Raw genomic sequence first — 15,208 nt, forward strand, 5'->3', positions numbered from 1 at the left:
CCTGTGCTAGAACTGAGGAGGCAGGTGGGAAGGCTGAGGCTGGCGACTGGCCCACTTCACTCACGAGGCGGTGCGGGGTGGCAGGCTCTTGTGCACAACGCCCCGGCCCCCCTCCACAAAGGCGCTGGGTGGCTTGTGGTAGACAGAGGCCAGTGTGCCGATGTAGCAGATAAGCTCGTCCAGCAGCGTAGGCTCAATGAGGTCTGTCTCTTCTGAGATGAGTGGCTTCTCAGCCAGCACCACCTCCTTGGCAGCTACAGGATCCGTGGAGAGGAGGCGCCAGTAGATGTAGCCTCGGTCCCGCAGGTCCGGGTTGTCCGAGTCCTGGGAGATGATGAGGAGCCCATGAATCTCACAGCAACCAGGTGAGGGGAAGGTGGGGGAGCCTCTCCCATAGTCCCATGACACAGTGTGATGAGCACAGGGCTGCTCATGACAGACCTGAGAGCCCCTGGGGCCTGTCCCTAAACCACCTGAACAGACCTGGCCCAGCCCACTGGTTTCCACGCTGGCCTGGCTGCGAGTAGGCCACCCCACCCGTTTCCACTCCCCACCCTCTCCAGGGCCTGCCCGTCTGGCTTATGGACTTCCGCCTCCTATTATGGTCTGGCCCATGTGCTCCCGCCACACCTTGATTTGTCTGTGACTGAGCTCCCTGAGCAGGGATCCTGGATTGCTCTGGAGCCAAACCCCAGGTCTTTTAGGGGCAAGACCACCCAGGTCTGGCTTCTTGGACTAAAGCTCCCTCTGTGGAGCAAGGGCTGTGCACCCACCTGAGTGGCCAAGCTGAGGACCTGCTGCACTAGCTCCTGGGTCTCTGTCGGCTTCTTTAGAAAGAGTTTCACAATGGCTGTCAGCAGCTGCAGCTGAACCTGCAGGATGACAGAGAGGAGTCGAGGAAGAAGCAGTGTGACTGGGGATAGCAGGAAACCAGATAAGGACCCCAAAGAGGGGAAAAGGTATTCAAAGGCTGAGAATGGCTTTCCTGGGTTTGGGGTTGGCCACGCAAACAGGCCAAGGCCAGCAGGGGGTGCTGGTAGTGCAGAGTAGCCTTGACCTTGGCATCATGGCTCAGGAAGGAGCTGGCCATGGCACTATCTGGCAGCCTCAGGCAGGAGGGGGGCTGCCACCCAGCTCTAGGGTCCCAGAAACCCTCCCAGGCTCCAGGCCCACAGTGCCTTTAGGAGCTCAGAGAGGCAACATGTGTGCCTGGTATGCTTATTAAAGACCATCTGTCACCAAAGGGAGAGGGTGCCAGAGAAGCCCAGCGGACTGGGTCAGCAGGGCCCACAGAGCCAGTGTGTCACTGAGGAACGCTCTCAGGGAGGGGGAACCATTCCTGCCCAGCCCTCCATCAGCCCATGTCACCCGATGCTGCCTTTGCCTGAATATGCCTCCCAGGCCCCCACACTGGTGCTACCCCACAGTATTGCAAAGACTTTCCAGCCCCTGGGCGTTCTGTAGAGAGAACCCTTGAAGGCAGGAATGGCATCTGCCACTGCTCATCCCTGGTTACTGTTCCTTCTAGTGCCTGGTGCATAACAGGCACTTAAAAACCTGCTGACCTCTGAAAGGTCAGTTCTCTGCACAGAGCCCTTAGCCCCATTTCACTTTTGTCAGCCCTGGGACAAGAGGACAGCCTGAACCTCCTGAGCCTCAACCGTGCCAGGGACAGCCTGCAGCAGAAAGGTGGGAAAGGGGCTAGCAGCACCTCCTAGGCCTGTGGTGCAGGAGGGCACTTACAACAAAAACAAATGGCTTAACTGCCCTGCTAGGCAGGGCAGGCTGCCAGTGGTATGTGGGATTGAACAGATGCAGTTGGTTTCTCAGACTAAGTATCTAGAGTCCTTGTAATTTGGTGACACATGGGCAAAGGGCAGAGGAGCAGGTGGCTGCTTCCAGGATGGGAGGTGGCTCAGTGACTGGCTTCTAGACCTGGTTCAAGTACCCCTGGCCAGGTAGCCTAGCGAAAGCCATCTATTCTCAGTTGGTGAAGGAGAGGCATCTCTGCTTCAGGGGGGATTCTTGTGAGTTTTTCCTCTTTTTTTTGGCTGCCCTGCAGCATATAGAGCTCTCGGGCCAGGGATCAGATCTGAGTCGCTGCTGCAACTTAAGCTGCAGCTGTGGCAATGCCAGATCCTTAACCCACTGTGCCAGGCCAGGGATTGACCCTATGTTCCAGAGCTCCCAATACACCACCAATTCCTCTGCACCACAGGGGGAACTCCTCTTGTGAGCCTTGAAGACAGCAGCTAATGGCTGCCTACTGGGAGCCAGAGTTCAATCACATCTCATTTGAATTCTGACTCAGCATATGGAGGTGCCTAGGCTAAGGCTGCATCAGAGCTATAGCTGCTGGCCTATGCCACACCCACAGCAACGCCAGATCCGAGCTGCATCTGCAACCTACACCACAGCTCACGGCAACGCCGAATCCTTTAACCCACTGAGCGAGGACAGGGATTGAACCTGCAACCTCATAGTTTCTAGTCAGATTCGTTTCCACTGAGCCACGATGGGAACTCCCAAAATTGAAACCAAACCAGAAACTTTGTGTGTCTTTAACATACACCATCATAGACTGTCCTCACAGGTCCCCCTTAGGTACTCCAGTGCGGGAGGCAAAGGGCTACACTTGGCACCCACACGTCACCTCGCTGCCTGTCCACATGGTCAGTGCAGTGTTAGGAGGGCACTTCCCCGAGTCAGCTACTCGACCTCTCACCTGGGTGCTCTCATCGTGGAAGCCTTCCAAGAAGCTTTCCAGCAGCTCGTCCGCGTTGTCTATCCGCTCGGCGTACTCGCCCACAATCCAGATCATGGCCGCCCGGGCCTCGGGCTCGTCAAGAGAGTCCAAGTTCTCGCACAGTGTGGCGATCACACTCTCGTACCTAGAGACCAGGGAGCAGCTGGCACATAAGCACTGAGAGAGCCCAGGCTGCCCAAGGGAGACCCAGGAAGGGGCAAGAGAGACAGACCCCAGAGGTCCCAAGAGTGTGGTAAAAGGATTTGAGTTTTCTCTGTTACATTTTAGTTCTCATCTGGCAGCTCAGGAGAAGTAAGAAAAGATAAAGGGTTTCTTTTGAGAACGCTGTTCTCAGCAGAGGGGATAGGCTCCTCCTGGCTTTTCCTCCCACCACCCCTGTTCCCAGCACCCTCACAGGGAGAGGCAGCCACGTACTTGTTGGGGTACTTGCGGAAGATGTCCTTGATGACCACGATGGCTTCCTGGACCACATAGTTGACCTTGGTCTGGATGAGATCGAGCAGTGTGCTCACACAGCGCTCGGCAGATTGCTATGTGGGAAGAGGAGAGTGTGGGTAAGGCCTGCACCCATCTCCAACAGAGCCTCTGACCAGCATGCCTTGGTCAAGGGCTCAGTCACACTTTGCCCACCTTCCTTTTCACAGCAGGAAAACAGAACACTCTCCGCAGGTAACAGGTGGGAGACTGAGTACAAAATGATGGTTCTGGGATGGCAGGGACACAGGGAGAGAGAATTAGACTGAGGAGAAGGCCAGGAGAGTGTCTGGGAGCAGGGAAGGCCTTTGGAGCTCTTCCAGGCTAAGCCCTGAGGTAGTGTGACAATACTCCAGTCTGACCACATCTCACTTCTATTTGTTCCACAAAAGGGTTTCCTGTGACCAAAAACACTTAGAAAGTCTCTGCTTGGATCAGCCCTCCCCACACCCCCTGCTCCAAAACACTATGCTAATGCATGCTCTACAGGAGAGATTTCTCAGACTGCCAAAGGGAAAACGTTCCAAGGGGCTGAACTGACCAGCTGTCCCAGATCCTCTAGCTCCCAGTGAACTCATTTAAGGAGAGTAAGATCTGGAGTTCCCGTCGTGGCTCAGCGGTTAACAAATCCGACTAGGAACCATGAGGTTGAGGGTTCGATCCCTGGCCTTGCTCAGTGGGTTAAGGGTCCGGCGTTGCTGTGAGCTGTGGTGTAGGTCGCAGACACGGCTCGGATCCCGAGTTGCTATGGCTCTGGTGTAGGCCGGCAGCTACAGCTCCGATTCGACCCTTAGCCTGGGAACCTCCATATGCCATGGGAGCAGCCCTAGATAAGGCAAGCAAACAAACAAATAAATAAATAAATAAACAAAAATAAGGAGAGTAAGATCAGTGGTCAAGAATTTCCACAGGCAGAGAATGAGAGAGATGAAACAGTAGGACACAGGGGCCTGAATGACCCTTGGGAATTTGGCAAAAAGGCATAAGGACAGCTGAATCATGACACTTGCTGAAATGCTCAAGAGTCAGAGTAGAGCCCTGTCTCAAAGCTTCACAAAGTGAAAGCTGAGTCTATCAGGGCCACCACCAGCTTGGAGCTGCCCCACTGTTTTACTAATGTGCAGGAGAACCCAGGAGTATGACAGGTTAATTTTCTCTGTGGCCACTCAAAGGCCTAAGGGATATTACAGGTGAGAAGCAGCCCAACTAATTCTGTACCACGGGTGCCTTGGGGGTGACCCCCAGGCCTTCCTGGACCACAAACAGCTGGCAGATTCTGGTTGAATCAGACTGGTTTCCTGGTTTCAGTTTCCTTTCCCTTCCTCCTCCCCCAAGTTGAGGACCGTCTCAGAGCCTCACCTCCACCTTGATGGCGCAACGGCCAATGGCTCGCACAGCTTTCCGTACAAAGTCCACATCCACCTCTGTCGCATACTCTTTCAGCTCTGCCAACACCTATAGCCCAAACAAAGAAGACGATGGAGTTGAGGGGGAGGGGTCTGGACAGCAACCTCGGAATACCCCTGGGCTGTGGCTACGCACTAACCCCTGAAGGATAGGACTATGCCTCCTGTTCCAGGCAGAATTCCCAGGGGAGGGAGAAAGCTATCAGACGCCCCAAGAGGAAAACAGGAAGGACTCATTGGAAGGGCTTGGAGAACCCTTGTTTTGGTTGATTGAGCTAATGTATCCACCTAACTACCAATTCTCAATGGATGGATGGTTAAGTAATAACATAGAGAACAAATGCTTTAATAACAAAAACATCAGTTCATATTTGTCGAGTGCTTGCTTACAGAGCCCTGTGCCCCCGGCCACACCCTCTGTTGACCTGGGCGATGTTGGCCTGCGAGGCCAGACGGATCATGATGTCCAGCTTTTCTAGCTTCACGTAGATGGGGTCGTTGTATTTCACGAAGAACACCTTCATCTCGTGCTTTAGGATCTCAGGCCTGGTGGTGGGCAAGATTGCAAAAAACAAATCACAGAGGAGTTCCTGTTATGGCTCAACGGGTTAAGAATCGACTAGTATCCATAAGGATGCGGGCTTGATCCCTGGCCTTGCTCAGGGGGTTAAAGGGTCTGGCATTGCTATAAGCTGTGCTGTAGGTTGCAGACATGGCCTGGCTCTTGTGTAGCTGTGACCAGCAGCTCTGCTTCGATCCCCAGCCTGAGAACTTCCTTATGCTGCAAGTGCGGCCCTAAAATGATGGAAAAAAAAAAAAAAAGTCATAGGCCCTGTGAGAAAACCCCTTCCACGTGTATCTGAGGGCAGCCTGATATCTGTGAAGTCAGTCACTCCCACAACTGAACCTGCTGACCAAGGTTCTGACTGGCCCCTGCATGCCCAATCACATCCCAGGAAGGGAACAGGGAAACTAACAAGAAACAGTTCACACTCAAGAGGCTGGAGACACCAGGCAGTGGCCTCGGTTCCAATCCTACCTGGTGACTACAGGCTCATTTTCTCACTCATGAAATGGGAATTGTTCTGTGTCGGAAGCATTACCATTGCAGGCCTGAGTCTTTAGTCTTAGAAAGGCCCAGCATCTGCGAATTTGGCTTCTGAGAGTGCTCCTACAATTCCCTAAATGATAAAGGTGGTTAACTGTATCTTTTTTTTTTTAATTTTTTTTAGGGCTTCAGGTTTGGCATATGGAAGTTCACAGGCTAGGGGGTGAGGTGGAGGTGCAGCTGCTGGCTTATGCCACACCAGGATGCCACAGCCACTGTGATGCCAGATGTGAGCCACACCCATGATCTATACCACAGCTTGCAGCAGCGGTGGATCCTTAACCCACTGAGCAGGGCCAGGAATCGAACCCATGTCTTCATGGATACTAGTAAGGTTTGTTTCCACTGAGCCACAATGGGAACTTCGCTGTGCCTTGACTGTATAAACAACATAGTTTATGCTGAACACCTGCTTTCCTTCCAGAAAGCCTAGAATTTTGAAAGGTGTCAGGTAGAGGGTACTTATGACACTTACTCCCCAATAAAAATCCAGGGTGCTGAGTCTCAACAGGCATCCCTGAGGGGGAACATCCTGTACACGTTGCTGCACTGCAGCTGGGGAAGGGTGCACTGTGTGTGACCCCCTGACGGAAGGGAAGGAGGGGGCAGAGGCAGCCTGAATTCAGATTCTTCCAGACTCCTCCTGTCCTCCTTATCATCCAGTTGTGCAGCCCTTCTAGGCTGACAGTAAATACCATCAATGGGAACAATGATATGCTGTCTCCTATGAGTTCTACTGACTTTCTGAACCAGGGGGTGGTCCTGGGGACCCCAATACAGATACCTACGCAACAGAGCTGCTGTGAGAGGCAGAGGCAAAGCATCTAGCATGATCCACGACCCTTGCTAGTAGTGTTGTCATTGCTCCCTCACCTGGCACCAACCACCAAGTTTTTCTTAGCTGAGGAAACTCGAGGCTGGGGGGTTGGGAACACTGCACTAGGTCACACATCCAGTGCGTTAAGGGCGGGAGCAGGATGAGAGCCTCACCCCTATCTGACTCCTACTCCCATGCCCTTCTAGAACAGAAAGGAGGAACCAGAAGAAATGGGGACAGACGTTATAGAGGGGAAAAAACCCGGCAGAAAGAAAGGAGGGCCCCGGCCCAGGGTGGTCTTCAGTGCCGCTGAGCAAGTGGTGGGATGTCCTGGCAGAGCCAGCGGAGGAGGATCCCGAGCTGGGAAGTGGCAGATGTGATTTCTGCAATCAGGACTCGGTGGGGCCTGGGTCTGGTGCTGCCTCAACAACATGGCCAACTCCTTAGGAGGTCTGCCATGTTACAGGAAGTGCCCCTGCCGAGCGGTATCCACAGGTCACCGCACCTCGCTAAACCCATACTGCAAATGTGAACCCCTAGTCTCATCCCTCCATGTCAGTACTCACAGAGCTTTCCCAAATTGACCTCTCAAACCTTTACAAATGTCCCAATTCCACTCATGTTTTTGGGCCCCCCAGTGTATGCTAAGAACCAGACTGATATTATAAGTACAGGGAGCATGTGTTGTCTTCCAAGAGGCCCTGCTCTGCTTATGTGTAAGTTGCTGAGTGAGCCATTTGACCAGAGGCTCGAAGGAGAATTAGAGTCTGACCCCACCCCACAGAGCTGCCAGGGCTCCTTCACTGGATTGGTCCTTGTATTTCAGCCCCACCCACTAGGATATTGGGTGCCTTCCCTGAGAAGCCGTGCTCACTGCTGCGGTCATTCATACAGAGTGGACAGAAACAGGCTGCCCAGCACTCTGAGTGGCCCCACTCTGAGGTTCTCCGACTCAGGGAATTTGACTAGAGCTACAGACCCTCTCCCCTGGAAAAACATGTGCACGTGTGTGCACACATACAAAATCTTACACCCTGTTTTTCGGAAGGGCTGTGTGGACTATGGAGTCACCCACTGTCCATGGTTAAGAAGTGCCAGGCTAGGAGTTCCCGTTGTGGCACATCAGAAATGAATCCAACTAGTATCCAGAGGATGTGGGTTTGATCCCTGGCCTTGCTCCAGTGGGTTGGGGATTTAGTGCTGCCATGAGCTGTGGTGTAGGTTGCCAATGTGGCTTGGATCCCACATTGCTGTGGCTGTGGTGAGGCTGGTAGCTGTAGCTCTGATTCGACCCCTAGCCTGGGAACTTCCATATGCCATGGGGGTGGGCCCTAAAAAGCAAAAAAAAAAAAAGAGTGCCAAGCTAGGCTTTTCACCTGGCCTGCTACCTGGTTAGGCTAAGCCAGGGTTTCTCAGCCTCAGCACTACTGACATTTGGGGACGGAGAGTTCAGTGGGGGCAGAGCTGTCCTGCACTATTGGATATAGAGCAGCACCCCAGCTTCCATCCACTACATGCCAGTAGCACCCTCCACTGTGACAACCAGAGTGTCTCCAGACATTGCTGAATGTCCCCTGTGGGACAAAGATGCCCGTGGCAGAGAACCCCCCGGTTAAGCTGCTGAGACATCTTGCATGGCGAAGGTCAGTTTCCCTCCAGGCCTGTTCCCAGCAGGAGACCCCAGGGCGCACACCATCTGTACATGGCAGTCCTGGTACCTTTTCTGCACAATGAGGTTGATGTTTCGCAGGGCCACGTACTGCAGCTCAGGCTCCGCTGACAACAGTGTGACCAGGGGCGGGGCCAGCTTCTTGAGTAGCGTGCCATAGTAGTCCAGGTCCTTGGACAGCATCTCCATGAACTTCATCAGCACCTTCACAGCAGACAGCACCACAGCAGAGTTGGCGTGGGAAAGCCTGGGTGTGACCCGCTCACAGATGCTGCGGTCCATTCCAAGGGGGACAAATGGGAGAGACAAACAAGGGGAAACACCCTGATTTTAGTTATTAAGGTAGCATGTCTTCTGTAGGAGGAAGATTTAGTTCCTGGTACTGTTTCCTGCTAACTGACCCCCAAAGCAGATTAAAACCAGTCTGAGCCTCAGTTTCTTCATCTGAAAAATGAAGGGTTGCTAGGGGCTTAAAGGAGACAATGCATGTGCAGTATTGAGTACAGAGCCTGGCACTCAGTAAATACTGGATAAATGTTACCTCCCTCCCTTCTCTAGCTACAAGCGCATCCAAGAGGGCAGGATATCATGTTGGTTAGGACCCAGGGTCAGGGGAGACCTAGCTGGGTGTCCTATGTAATTTCCTTTACCTCCGTAAGCCAGAGTTTCCTTACCTCTAAGATGCGGACAATGATGGGGCTACCCTCACAGAGTTGCTTTAAAGGTTATCTAATGCACAGGAAGCACCCAGTGACAATTCAAGGGATGGTGGCCTGAGGCTGTCCACCTCTTTACTCAGCCCGAGGTGACCAAGGTCTCTGACTTCTGTTCTGTGCCCACAGTGAGCCGACCGCCTGAAGCACCACCACTGTCAGCCTGGCTCTGTGTCTGTGGATGGTCTGTGGGGCAAGGCCCTGGAAAGAGGCCCACCAGAGGCCTGAAGCCCAGCTCATGGCTGCAGCCCCTGAGGGCCAAGCCCGACGGGGCTGTAAGCAAGGGGCAGCCTCTCACCTCTGGGCCTCTCGGTCATCCTTGGGAGTGTAGTTGGCCAGGCAGTCCAGAATGAAGATCTGGCCCCACTCAGTGCACTCATTCAGGGCTGTCAGCAGCTTGTTAATGGACTGCGGGTTCAGGTCGAGCAGGTTGCTGCTGGGGTGAGACTCAGCGATCTCGGAGAGGGCCGCCACTGCGTTTGCCACCACCTGGTTGAGAGGGTGGAGGGGTTAGAGGCTGGGGTGCGGCCTGAAGGCCAGGGCAGTAGTGGGGCTAATGATGTGGACCAGACAGAGCTCAAATATCCTGGAAGATCCTATAGGCAGGGTCTGGATCTCCGAGACTCACTCCAAGCTCATGCTACGATTGATTCCTCTGTAAGCTGAAACTAAAAGTGCACCTGCCATTAAAGAAAAACACAAGATAAGAAAGCTCTAGTCCCAAACCTGGCCAGAGAAAGCACTCCTGCTACCTAACAGCAGTACCAGTCTACCAGCTCCAACAGCTCTCTGTAGGGGTTGACACCTGTGCTTCTCAGAGCTAGAAGGTTCCTGCAGAGCCGCTCAAGGCTGCTAGGAACAGATCTGGGCTGGAGCACAGAAGGGCTGCCTTGTGAAGCTCTGGGTGTGCAACCCATTTCCACCAGAGCAGCTGGTTTTACATGTGTACTGTGTGGTGTTCAACTTTCCTTTAACCAAGCAGAGCTCCAGTGGCCATCTCTGTACTGGCCACTTGGCTCCTCTGTGCGACTGGTTTCAGTGTGACACAGAATGGGACAGCTGCGCCAGGCAGGTTGTACACTGCCTTTTTTTTTAATCTTTTTATAGCTGCACCTGCAGCATATGAAAGTTCCCAGGCTAAGGGTCGAATCAGAGCTGTATCTGGGGCCTATGCCACAGCAACTTCGGATCTGAGCCCCATCTGTGACCTATGCTGTAGCTCATGGCAATGCCAGGTCCTTAAGCCAGTGAATGAGGCCAGGGATCAAACCCATATCCTCATGGATACTAATCAGATTAGTTTCCTCTACTCCACAAAGGCAAATCCACATTTCTTTTTATTTAAAAAATTTTTTAAATCTTTTTGTCTTTTTTAGGGCCACACCCTCTGCATATGGAGGTTCCCAGGCTAGGGGTCGAATCAGAGCTGTAGCTGCTGGCATACGCCACAACCATAGAAACGCCGGATCCAAGCCGAGTCTGCAACCAATACCACAGCTCACAGAAATGCTGGATCCTTAACCCACTGAGTGAGGTCAGGGATCGAACCTGCATCCTCATGGATCCTGGTCAGCTTTGTTAACCACTAAGGCACTGACGGGAACTCCCACATTTCATTTTAAATATGGCCCTACTGAACTGCCCACCAAACCGAGGAGACCAGGTCCCCTCCCAACGCATCCTGGTGCCTGTTCTCTGGTTACACTACTTCAAGGGTAACCATCTCTAACTCTGCAAAGAGTGGGGAAAGGGAGAAGCACCTCCCATTCACAGCTCATTGATGGTCTTGGTGAGAGGACGGTGATAACAACAGTGACTAGGAGTTTCCGTCATGGCTCAGGGAACCATGTGGTTGTGGTTAATGAATCTGACTAGGAACCATGAGGGTGTGGATTTGATCCCTGGCCTCACTCAGTGGGTTAAGGATCCAGCATTGCAATGAGCTGTGCTGTACGTTGCACACGTGGCTCGGATCCTGCGTTGCTGTGGCTCTGGCGTAGGCCAGCGGCTACAGTTCCGATTAGACCCCTAGCCTGGGAAACTATATGCCACGGGAGTGGCCCAAGAAATGGCAAAAAGACCAAAAAAACAGACAAACAAACAAAACAACACAAAACAAAAAAACCCCCAAAAAACCAACAACAGTGACTAGAAGGGGAAGGAGGGCACTAGTCGTAGATGCATATCCACTGTGTGCCAGGCTATGCCAGGCACGATACCTTCATAGATTAAGCCTCATACACTCCTGGTAACCATGCAGAAATAGATTCATCTTACTGATGAAGAAAAGAGGGCTCTGGAAGGTTAGGCAGCTTGCCCAAGGTTGCAAAGCTTGTTAGAGAGAGCCGTGCAGACAAGAGAATCTAGGTCTAGCTCACTCCAAAGATGGTGCCCAAACCACTGCAGGCAGGAGAACAGCTGGCCCACCCCACAGGGCTCTTTCCAGGAACTGAAGCTGCCTGGTGGAGGGTCAAGCCAAGGCCTTCCAAGCAACCCTGGAGGAGGTAGAGGTGACACTGTGGGTGGCAGTGACTTACCATGGGGTTAGAATCAGAGATGAGGTCTTTAAGAGTGTCTAGGAAGCCCTGGTCCTCTACCAGCTGGGCGTTGATGTCGTGAAGCTTGGCCACGCACACAGCTGCTGTCTTACGCACATATGGATCCTCATCCTTTAGGCACTTCCGGAGTGGCTCACACAGATACTCTGTGATCTTGTCGACACGGATGCACCCCATGGTCCGCACAGCCAGAGCCCGGATCAGAGGGTTGGGGTCCTCACAGTCCTAAGGGGAATCAGCCATTGGCCGAGGTGAGCAACATGAGACAGCTGCCATGGGATCTCCCACCAATTGTGGCCAACAACATCAAAAGCAAGGGCCATATATGGGCATCTAACACCAGCCAGATGCTAGGCTTTGCACTATCCTCCTTGATCCTCATAGCAGACACAGAATACAGTTCCTATTTTACAGGTGAGGGAGCTGAGGCTCTCAGCAAGGTCGGGAGCTCACCCAGTCACACAGCAGAGCCATGACCCATCCTGCACCTAATATTTCAATTAGGCCCTAGGACTCACCTATCTGGGCATCAGCGGGAATTAGGGAGCTAAGGTTATAAAGTGCAGAGCTGACACTGCAAGTCCCTGCTTCTCCCCAATCTGGAGGACAGAAAATACAGAAAGGAGCAAAGTCTAGAAGGGGAACACAGCTCTCAGATGCGTGCTGCATCCTGTGCTGGCAAATGACGCAGGGCAGTGGCTCACCCCAGGGAACAGGGGGAACAACAGGCCTGGGGTGACCTCACATGGAGTGAAGTAGCAGGGTCTGTGGCATCTGATATTCTGAAGAGAGCTGGGGCCCTCTGCTGGAGGAAGAGTCCCCCAGGATGGGAGCCAGAGGGCCCAGGCCCAGAGCCATAGTGCCCCACCCTAGGAGGCCGGAGGGAGCAGTAAGCAGCTACACCCCTCCTCCCACAAGCTCCTGCTCACCTTCACAAAGGTGTTGACGGCCATAATGGCCATGTCGGGCTGACTCTTGGCGTAGTTCATCAAGTACAGGTACACCAGCTTCTTCAGCTCCAGGTTGTCCGTCTGCATACAGTTCACCACATCGGGGAAGAGGGCACTGGAAGGTCAAAGCGGTGTCAGTGCAAGGAAGGCCAAAGAGAAAAGGAAGATTTTTCAGGCAGTTAATGGAGGGTGCGGAGGCGGGTGAGTGGGAAGGAGGGAAGGAAAAGATAACAGGTCTTCCTTGTAAAAGGCAGGGCAACAGCTTTTACCATGAATATCTACTGGTAGAAAATGAATTCCAAAGGGTGATTTTTTTTTCCCTTTTTTGGCTGCACCAGTTTTCCAGCAGACACCTGATCCCTTTGCTGATCTGTCCTCAGCAGGCTTCTCTGTAGAGCTGCTTCTCCTGTGGTGCTGTCAGGAGGTCCCTTGCTGAGTGTGGCAATGGGATTGGGCACTCCAAGTATGAGCAGAGGGATCCTGCTGGGGGACCCAGATGGGGAGCTGCTCCAGGCCAGTGCCCAGGCCTACAAGGCATGGAGCTTGGCACCACAAGGACACCAAGGACAGGGAAGGAAGAAAGCACCCAGGTCTGGATTTCAGATGGGCTGAGCGTGAGTAATGGTTCTGCCATTAACCAAGTGACCATTTGGACAGTCACTGTTTCTGGCTTCTTTGGCCAAAGATCATCCTTACCTACAGTATGGAAATTGTATGGAACTTCCAGGAAAATATATCTAAAAGTGTTCTGCTGACTCTCAAACACTATGTGTTGAGCTGCTGTAAAATCTAGCCCTTGTCCTTGAGGACTTGACAATGTGGTGGGCAGGGAGGCTCAAACGCACATAAGAAGAGGACACTCTAGAATTAGGGCCAAGCAATAGGAACACAGCAAATTCTATGTGTTCAGGGCAGTGGGCCAGAGTGATGAAGGAGACAGCTGGGTAAACGCAAAAGGGGAAGGGACGTTCCAGGCTGGGGAGATGCATGAGTAAAGGAGGGGCTGTCATTCTGTATGCCATCTGCTGTGGTAACAGATGCAAACCAGAGGCTGCAAACTGATGACAAATTCAACAAGAAACCTGCAGGTGTGTCTTACTTGCACAGGGTTGGTTTGTTCGGTATCATGTGACAATCTAAAACAGAGATTTTTAAAATGAAAAATCAAGTTCCCTTTGTGGTTCAGTGGGTTAAGAACCCGACTAGTATCTATGAGGATTCAGGTTTGATCCCTGGCCTCGCTCAGTGGGTTAAGGATCCAGCATTGCCGCAAGCTATAGCATAGGTTACAACTGCGGCTTGGATCTGGCATTGCTGTGGCTGTGGTATAGACCTCAGCTGCAGGTCTGATTCTACCCCTTGCCCGGGGAACTTCCATATGCCGTGGGTACGGCCCTAAAAAGACAACAAAAAACAAAAGAAAGCAAAGAAAAATCCAGGAATTCCCCATTCTTTCTAAAAACCAAAAGACCGGCCCCACTGGGGTCATTTCCACAGCGGGCAGCACCCTCTAGAGTTTGATAGGGTTCACACCACATGCACTGCATTGTCTGGTGCCTTTTCGACCTTGTCCACTTCACTTGCTCCATTACTGCCCAATCCCATCTGCATCTGAGCACATGATCTCTTTGCACACCAAACCTTCTATTTGGAAAGGAGGTTTGAGAAAGGAGCTAAAGGAAGGGAGATGTGGGTCCTTAGGGACATATTAAAGGAGGGACCTAAGGCTGGGCCCATGCTAGAAAGCCCCCATCAGCCACCTCCAGCTGCCACCCAGCCTACTCCACACACCTGACGTCTTTGCCCACGGTCATTGATGCAATCACTTTCTTCACCGCCTCCTTCTTCTTTTCCTTCTTGTCACTGTTCAGCTCTGCCTTCAGCTCAAAGATCTCCCCTAAAAAAGGAGGCAGTGTGAGTGATCCATCTCCACCCTGCCAGGGGGTGACTCCCAGTTCCCAACTTCCAAAAGAATGAGAAGAAGGCAGGGAAGACACTCTGTGGTGTGGACAGCTTCAGGCCCCCGGCCTTGGGGATGGGGAGCAGAGGGAAACTGAGGTCACGGTGGATTAAAGGGAGAGGAACCATGGAAACTACAGAGGGTCTAGGGAGACAAAAAGTGTGTAGACAGGTCCTGCTCAGCCATACAGATAAAAACATACAGAGGGAAGCAAAGCTCTCCTCAGTCCCCCTCACCCAAAGCCCTCAATGCAGCCTGGGATAGAACCTGGGGACTTAAAGTTTGAGGGGAAAGGGCAGAATTTCCTCAGTTGCCATACATAGGCTTTTCCTGTTTTCCTAGACCCTCCAGTTAAAAGAGCTCACTCAGGGTTTCACTTCCTGAGCCACAAGTGGTTGCTCAGCTCTGAAAATGGAAATTTAGCTGTCCCACGAGGCCTCTAGCACTTAGTAATCTGTTCTTAAGAACTTGATGATATGGAAAAAGTAAATTAGGAAGCAGGGCTGCCATGGAGAGGTGGTCAGGACCCTGATCACCCCAGTAAGAGGTTAAGAGGGCAGTGGAGTGAGACAGGCCTCCAGCCCTCCAAAGAGATGCAGCCAACCTTTCCCGAGACTTTCTCAAAGCCAGATGCCTCACTGACTCACAAACTTCTTCCCACACCTCATTTCATCCTCAAAACACTCCCTGCCATTCTGCAGATGAGCAAATGGAGGCTATAAAGCTCCAAAGCCCAAACGCTCTGGCCGACCCACTACATTCCCTCTGCTTCTATGAACCCATTTC

General features: G+C 52.5%; 1 protein-coding gene across 7 annotated transcripts in view; it reads right to left on the reverse strand.

Moving 5' to 3' along the window:
* Positions 1 to 15,208, reverse strand: part of AP1B1 (adaptor related protein complex 1 subunit beta 1) — a 50,456-nt gene that overhangs the window by 12,947 nt on the left and 22,301 nt on the right. For all 7 annotated transcript variants that reach the window (XM_047759561.1, XM_047759560.1, XM_047759562.1 and 4 more), the window contains 11 exons: positions 14,254 to 14,359; positions 12,442 to 12,577; positions 11,492 to 11,737; positions 9,253 to 9,443; positions 8,291 to 8,512; positions 5,073 to 5,193; positions 4,601 to 4,696; positions 3,182 to 3,297; positions 2,726 to 2,891; positions 774 to 872; positions 65 to 324 (listed from right to left, as the gene is read on the reverse strand). In XM_047759561.1, the coding sequence (XP_047615517.1) occupies positions 65 to 324; positions 774 to 872; positions 2,726 to 2,891; positions 3,182 to 3,297; positions 4,601 to 4,696; positions 5,073 to 5,193; positions 8,291 to 8,512; positions 9,253 to 9,443; positions 11,492 to 11,737; positions 12,442 to 12,577; positions 14,254 to 14,359 (1,759 nt within the window). The remainder of the gene's footprint in view (positions 1 to 64; positions 325 to 773; positions 873 to 2,725; positions 2,892 to 3,181; positions 3,298 to 4,600; positions 4,697 to 5,072; positions 5,194 to 8,290; positions 8,513 to 9,252; positions 9,444 to 11,491; positions 11,738 to 12,441; positions 12,578 to 14,253; positions 14,360 to 15,208) is intronic.

The sequence above is a fragment of the Phacochoerus africanus genome, chromosome 15 (genome assembly GCF_016906955.1).
Source record: "Phacochoerus africanus isolate WHEZ1 chromosome 15, ROS_Pafr_v1, whole genome shotgun sequence".
NCBI lineage: Eukaryota > Metazoa > Chordata > Mammalia > Artiodactyla > Suidae > Phacochoerus > Phacochoerus africanus.